The sequence below is a fragment of the Mesoplodon densirostris genome, chromosome 11 (assembly GCF_025265405.1).
Source record: "Mesoplodon densirostris isolate mMesDen1 chromosome 11, mMesDen1 primary haplotype, whole genome shotgun sequence".
NCBI lineage: Eukaryota > Metazoa > Chordata > Mammalia > Artiodactyla > Ziphiidae > Mesoplodon > Mesoplodon densirostris.
In genome coordinates, this window is record NC_082671.1 from 70,960,866 (window position 1) to 70,968,516 (window position 7,651).

General features: G+C 64.1%; 1 protein-coding gene across 1 annotated transcript; it reads left to right on the forward strand.

Annotated features, from left to right (window-relative positions):
- Nucleotides 1–450: 450 nt before the first annotated feature.
- Nucleotides 451–2,910, forward strand: ELFN2 (extracellular leucine rich repeat and fibronectin type III domain containing 2). Its single transcript, XM_060113873.1, has one exon. It carries the CDS (start codon nucleotides 451–453, stop codon nucleotides 2,908–2,910), a length of 2,460 nt encoding a protein of 819 aa, XP_059969856.1.
- The last annotated feature ends 4,741 nt before the right edge of the window (nucleotides 2,911–7,651 follow it).

The window sequence follows — 7,651 nt, forward strand, 5'->3', positions numbered from 1 at the left end:
GATGGGTCTCTTCCTTCCTGTCCCCGTCTCTTGCGCTCCCCCCTCAGAGCTCCGGTCTCCAGCCTCCGGTGGGAATCGTCTGAAGTTCTGAGCCCAGAACCCCAGGGGGAAGAGGAGGAGGAGGAGGGAGAGGAAGTCAGGCCTCGAGAGCCTGGGCACCCTCCCGGCAGGAGAGGAGCACCTCGGGGAAGCAGACTGGGGGGCCTGTAGCCCCCGTGGCCCTGGCCTGGCCGTGGCACCCGGCTCCTGCGGGTAGCACCCCGGCCGGCCCCCAACAGTTGGCACTGGCTCTGCCTGCCTCGCTTGGGGCCCCCAAGCTGGGGGTCGCCCCCAAGATGGTGGCGGCCCCAGGGAGGACTGTGCTGCCAGCCCCAGCCTCTGGCCGCTAGGCCACCTGCGCCCCGGCCCCCGACCCCGAGCCCGGCCTGTGAGGAGGCCGCGGCCGGAGCCATGCTGCGCCTGGGGCTGTGCGCGGCCGCGCTGCTGTGCGTGTGCCGGCCGGGCGCCGTGCGCGCCGACTGCTGGCTCATCGAGGGCGACAAGGGCTACGTGTGGCTGGCCATCTGCAGCCAGAACCAGCCGCCCTACGAGACCATCCCGCAGCACATCAACAGCACCGTGCACGACCTGCGGCTCAACGAGAACAAGCTCAAGGCCGTGCTCTACTCTTCGCTCAACCGCTTCGGGAACCTCACCGACCTCAACCTCACCAAGAACGAGATCTCCTACATCGAGGACGGAGCCTTCCTGGGCCAGTCGAGCCTGCAGGTGCTGCAGCTGGGCTACAACAAGCTTAGCAACCTGACCGAGGGCATGCTGCGCGGCATGGGCCGCCTGCAGTTCCTCTTCGTGCAGCACAACCTCATCGAGGTGGTGACGCCCGCCGCCTTCTCCGAGTGCCCGAGCCTCATCAGCATCGACCTGTCCTCCAACCGCCTCAGCCGCCTCGACGGCGCCACCTTCGCCAGCCTGGCCAGCCTCATGGTGTGCGAGCTGGCCGGCAACCCCTTCAACTGCGAGTGCGACCTCTTCGGCTTCCTGGCCTGGCTCGTGGTCTTCAACAACGTCACCAAGAACTACGACCGCCTGCAGTGCGAGTCTCCGCGCGAGTTCGCCGGCTACCCGCTGCTGGTGCCCCGGCCCTACCACAGCCTCAACGCCATCACCGTGCTGCAGGCCAAGTGCCGCAACGGCTCGCTGCCCGCCCGGCCCGCCAGCCACCCAACGCCCTACTCCACCGACGCCCAGAGGGAGCCCGACGAGAACTCGGGCTTCAGCCCCGACGAGATCCTTTCGGTGGAGCCACCGGCCTCGTCCACCACGGACGCCTCGGCGGGGCCGGCCATCAAGCTGCACCACGTCACCTTCACCTCGGCCACCCTGGTGGTCATCATCCCGCACCCCTACAGCAAGATGTACGTCCTGGTCCAGTACAACAACAGCTACTTCTCCGACGTCATGACGCTCAAGAACAAGAAGGAGATTGTGACGCTGGACAAGCTGCGGGCGCACACCGAGTACACCTTCTGTGTGACCTCGCTGCGCAACAGCCGCCGCTTCAACCACACCTGCCTGACCTTCACCACCAGGGACCCAGTCCCGGGTGACCTGGCGCCCAGCACCTCCACCACCACCCATTACATCATGACCATCCTGGGCTGCCTCTTCGGCATGGTCATCGTGCTGGGAGCCGTTTACTACTGCCTGCGCAAGCGGCGCATGCAGGAGGAGAAGCAGAAGTCGGTCAAGGTCAAGAAAACCATCCTGGAGATGCGCTACGGGGCCGACGTGGATGCCGGCTCCGTCGTCCACGCCACCCAGAAGCTGTGCGAGCCCCCTGTGCTGCCCGTGTCCCGAATGTCCTCCATCCCCTCCATGATCGGGGAGAAGCCCACCACCTCCAAGGGGCTGGAGGCTGGGCTGGACACGCCCAAGGTGGCCACCAAGGGCAACTACATCGAGGTGCGCACGGGCACGGGCAGCGATGGCCTGGCCCGGCCCGAGGATGACCTCCCGGAACTGGAGAATGGCCAGGGCTCGGCCGCTGAGATCTCCACCATCGCCAAGGAGGTGGACAAGGTCAACCAGATCATTAACAATTGCATCGATGCCCTCAAGTTGGACTCGGCCTCTTTCCTGGGGAGTGGCAGCGGTGGCGGGGACCCTGAGATGGCCTTCGAATGCCAGTCCCTCCCTGCGGCCTCCACCACCTCCTCGACTGCCACCCCTGGGGGGCTGGAGCGGCCCAGCTTCCTCTCACCTCCATACAAGGAGAGTTCCCATCACCCACTGCAGCGCCAGCTGAGCGCTGATGCCGCCGTGGCCCGCAAGACCTGCAGCGTCTCCTCCAGCGGCTCCATCAAGAGCGCCAAGGTCTTCAGCCTGGACGTGCCGGATCATCCGGCCGCTGCGGGGCTGGCCAAGGGCGACTCCAAGTACATCGAGAAGGGCAGCCCCCTAAACAGCCCGCTGGACCGGCTCCCGCTGGTCCCGGCGGGCAGCGGCGGGAGCGGCGGCGGCGGAGGCGTCCACCACCTGGAGGTGAAACCCGCATACCACTGCAGCGAGCACCGGCACAGCTTCCCGGCCCTGTACTACGAGGAGGGCGCCGACAGCCTGAGCCAGCGTGTGTCCTTCCTCAAGCCGCTGACCCGCACCAAGCGGGACTCCACCTACTCGCAGCTCTCCCCCAGACACTACTACTCAGGTTACTCCTCCAGCCCTGAGTACTCCTCCGAGAGCACGCACAAGATCTGGGAGCGCTTCCGGCCCTACAAGAAGCACCACCGGGAGGAGGTGTACATGGCCGCCGGCCACGCCCTGCGCAAGAAGGTCCAGTTCGCCAAGGACGAGGACCTGCACGACATCCTCGATTACTGGAAGGGGGTCTCGGCCCAGCAGAAGCTGTGACCCTCTCCTCCCTGGTGAGGTTGGAGGGGGAGGGCCAGGGGCACGCGGGGAAGGGCCCGGGCGGCCAGGCGGGGCACGCTGAGGGCCGAGGCCGAGGAGTGGACGTACACGCACACCCGCACGCACGCACCCACGCACACACCTGACCACCACCTGACTGTGAACCACCACCACCCGACAATACCGGACGGGAAAACAAAGACATGTTCACCTTAAAGTTTACACACTGATACTGAAACCAGTCGTCTCTACTGTGCTGCCCAGGGACTCTGCCGGGGTGTGCGTGCTGGGTGGGGCCGGCGGGCAGGCGAAGAAGCCAAAAGAGGGTGTGGGGTCTGGGGCTCTGGGACTAGGGACAGGTTTGGGGGCAAAGGAGCCCGGGGCGGGGATGGACCGAAGCCCCCCTGGGGCAGGGAGCGGGTCCCCCCAGCTGGGGGACAGGTCACTTGGAGATTTAGTAGAAGATGGACATTGGGCATCGTTTCCTTCCTTTATGGATGGGGAAACCGAGGCCCAGAGAAAGGAATTGCTAACCTCAGGATCACATGGCAGGTGAGAGTCAGTCTCCCAACTTCCCAGCCCAGTGCGATCCCCCAGCCCCAGGAGCTCCCCCGGGGCCCTCACCCTCTGTTCACCCACTACCCGTTCTAGAGCTGTGGTCTCCTGGGGCTGTGGGACATGAGAATCAGGCGGGTGCTTTTCCTTTCTAGAAAGCCCCATGGCCATGTCCCCCCCCTCCCGAGCGTGGAGCTGTGATTCATCACGTACAGGGGCCTCTGCGCCATACACACTCCCCACCCCCACCCCCACCCGCCAGCACCCAGGAGAGATGGGAGGTCCTGTGGACAGGGCAGGAGCAGATACGGGGACGGTCCACCAGCCCCCTTCAAGTGTCTTCCAAGTAGCCTGAGAGCTGCCGATGGGGTCTGAGGAGAGCGGCTGAGCCAGCAGCCACCGCGTCTCAGGTGCAGACCCCACGCCCTGGCCCCCCCAGCCTCTCTGGGCCTCCAGGAGCCCTGCTCGTCCCAGAAGGTCAGCAGTAAACTGTGATGCCTGGGAGCAGTGGGGAGGTGGGATATAGTGGGGGCCTTCCTGCCTCTGCCCCCGCGTCCTGGCCTCCCACCGGCCTGACCCCCTGCCACGGGCCCTCGGGGCAGCATCTCAGCCTGCCCAGAGGAAGGAGGGCTTTCCGGAGCTTTTCCACTCACCCCCTCTTGGCTGCCCATCCCTGCCCCACCCCTCTGGCCTGAGGGGCTCCCATGTTTCCGTGGAAATGGCCACTCATCCCTTGCTGACCCCCATCCAACATCAAACAAAGCACAAACGGTGAGCACTCCCACCTCACCCCTGCTGGGAAGGAGCAGGCTGGATTCCCGGGGCCCCTCCCCGTCCCTGGCCAGCCTCTGTTGCCATGGCAACCCAGAGCCTGGTAGTTGGGACCCTTGGGCTCTTGGGAGTTCTCTCTCTCAGTGTGGGTGGTAGAGGGTGGTGAGAGAGGGCAGGGCCAGAGGGGGTGGCTGCCTTTCTCAAGAGCTAGGGGCTTCCTGCGGCGCTATAAGGGGGTGGGTCTGGGTTCCTGAGACCGTGGGGTCTTGAACACTGTCAGGGTGCTGAGGGGCTGGAGTCAGCCGTCCCTTCGCCTGTGGATGGGAGGTGGGCCAGTAGGGGGCGGAGAGGCTGTAGCTTTGCCCACCTGCCAGTGTGCCCCTGGGTGCCTCACCCACCGCAGGCGGGGATGGAGCCCACTTGGCTCTCCTCACCCTCCTGCCTTTGGCCTGTCACCCAGTTGGGTTTCTTGAGATTTGGGGAGTGTGACCGTGGGGTGAGGGTGGTTGCTGGGAGGGGACCGAGACCTGCACTGCGGGGGCATTCTGACAGGGAAGCTAGTGCTGTTCCCGTAGGATCTGGGGGAGGACCGTGGAGGGCGAGGGGACCTTAGGGCTCAACCCAGCCCTTCTCTCACACCTACTTGGGGCACGGACCAAGCCCGGGGCTCACTTTGGGGCTGACGTTTGCAAGGAAAGGACTGTTCTCCTGGGGAGGGGAGGGGATGGGGCCAGCATGGATGTGCAGAGCAGACCTCCCCCGGCTCCCCAAATCTTGCCCCCCAGCCCCTCTTCAGACCGGATTGGCAAAACAGAAGAGCAAGCAGGCCGAGAAGCCAGTGATGTGAGGAAGCAGATTCCCTGTTATATTTGCATGACGATTTTACTGTATTTTTCTGAGCAAACATCTGTCGTGTATGTGCCAGTTTGTCCAGACTCCCTTGCCCCCCTCCCCGCCGCGCCCCCCTCCCGCCCCGTTCCCACAGTCCCTCTGTTGTGATCTGACAAGCAGCTCTTGAAACGTGGGGAGGGGCCAGCTCTGCAAAAGACCCAAAACAGGTGCCACCAAAACACAGCCCCCCGCCCCACACCCGCCTCCTGTCTTTCTGGACGTTGGGCCCACAAGTGCTGCCTCCTCTCCTCCCATGTGGCCTCGCCCCTTGCCCTCTTCCTTGCTCGGGAAGGACAGCCCCGGGGAAGGGAGCATGGGGGGACCTCTCCTCTGTCCCACTTGCTCCCATTTTGCAGATGAAGAAGTCGGGGCCCCCGAAGAGGGAGGGGGTCTGGTGATTTGGCTGCCGGGTGGGGAGGGTCAGGCACACTGCTGAGTACAGGAAGCCAAGAGCTTGGGGCTTCATGGGTGGCCCTACGGGGAGGTTGGGGCCCTGCGGGAGGAACCTATAGGCGGAGGGGTCCCCCCCTGACGTTGGCCTGGCCTCACTGGAGACAGAGCTGCCCTCGGGGAGGAATACTGTCAGCAGAAGCCAGAGCCACCTCCATTCCCCCATCATTCCTGGCTGAAGATGACCTATAAAAACCTCAGACAGGCCGGCTTCAGGGCGCTCTAAAGGATAGATCTCCGTCTTAACCGCAAGGGTCTTCCACTCCCAGGAGGTGAACCAACATTCACAGCCCAGGTCGTACAGATCTTTTTTTTTTTTTTTTTTTTTTTTTTTGCGGTATGTGGGCCTCGCGCTGTTGTGGCCTCTCCCATTGCGGAGCACAGGCTCCGGACGCGCAGGCTCAACGGCCATGGCTCACGGGCCCAGCCGCTCCGCGGCATGTGGGATCTTCCCGGACCGGGGCACGAACCCGTGTCCCCTGCATCGGCAGGCGGGCTCTCAACCACCGTGCCACCAGGGAAGCCCTGTACAGATCTTTAAGGCAGAAGAGGGTCCCCCAGCTGCCCAGGCCAGTCTGTAGCTCTGGGGAGGGGGCCACTGCACTGTAGCTCACCCTGGAGGCCTTCCTGCATCTGTGTCCTGTGTCCTGTTCAGAATAATTTTTCCTCGGGGGGGCAGGGCGAAATAAACACGAATGTCAAATGAACATTTATGTCAAGGAGTCTGGCCCGGGTCCTGTGTTTGTAATGGAGGTGAGCACGGTGGACCTGGGCCATGGCCTGGGCGGGCCAGGAGGGCAGGCAACCAGGAGAGAAGGGAAGGTACCGGGAAGGAGGGACGAGGGACCTGGTGGAGTGGAGGGGGCGAGCCAGCTGGAGGAGATGCGAGTGCCGCATCCTGGACCTCCTGGGACCTGCCTTGGGTCGTGCCCAGGCTTGCCATCCCTTATCACAGAATCTCTCGAGCCTCCTGGGTGCCTGTTCCTGGGAAGGGGCACCCGTGGGTCCATGCTGTCCTGGAGAGCACAGGTAGGGGCCGCAAACCCTCTGTTGGAGCTAATGGCCTTCCAGAAGTGAAAAGCGGAGGTCTGACAGGAAGAAAGCTTAGTCTGGGGTGGCCGCCTCCTCGGGGATGCCAGGCTTGTTTCTCCCCTCTGCAGGAGGGGCCTGTATTGGCCACCCGAAGGCCCCTCGCCTCTGACCCCTCCTAGGGGACAGAGCAGGAAGACGGTGGTGGCCTGTGTCCAGGCCAGGAAGGGACTGTGTGCGGGGCAGTGGGAGTGGAAAGACCCGCTTGGGGAGAGTAGGTCTGGAGAGCCCTAGAGAGGCAGGGTGAAGAGGCTGGGCCTGGCCGAGGGGCTCTGATGGTTCCCAGCAGGAGGTCGCTCACCTGCCCCCCTCCACGTCCTGGGCATTTAACAGAGGGGGAAACAGAGGCACAGGAAGGGGAAGGAAGGAAAGCTTCTAAGGTCTCGAAACCAGTTAAAGACTGAGGCCAGGAAAGGGGCCCGGGCATGGGAGACAAGAGTGACAGGTCCTGGCTTATAAGGGGCTTACATGCAGTGACAGGACAACCTCAAACTGTTCCCCAGTGATCGGCACTGCACAGAGAATTAAAATCGGACGACGGAGGGCGAGGGCCTTGGGGAGCCCTCAGGGCAGGGGTGACCGGCAGCCGAGCTCTGAACGACAGAGTCAGAGGACTAGACTGCTGGCCATGGGAGGATGAGACGGGAGCGGGAGGGAGTAGGGTAGGAGGAGCTGGGTGTCCCCAAGTACCTCCTCGGGTGCCCCCCACTCCCCTGGCCCTGCCCTGCGAGGACCCCACGGCTTAGCAGCATCCCACCCCATTCCTGAGGGAGCGGGGCTCTCTTTCGGGGGGGGGGGTTGGGTGGTCAAGGCATGGGGAAGCCCTGGGGTGTCTGGCCCCCACGGGGCTTAAGGGGCAGGGCTGAAGCTTGCCCGCCAGGCCAGTGTGAAGGTTGGGGCTCGCCTGACCGCAACGCTGATCTCTCTGCCAAGACTTCTGCTCCACGGCCACCTGTCCATCCTCCCACCTTTAAGACAGAACCAG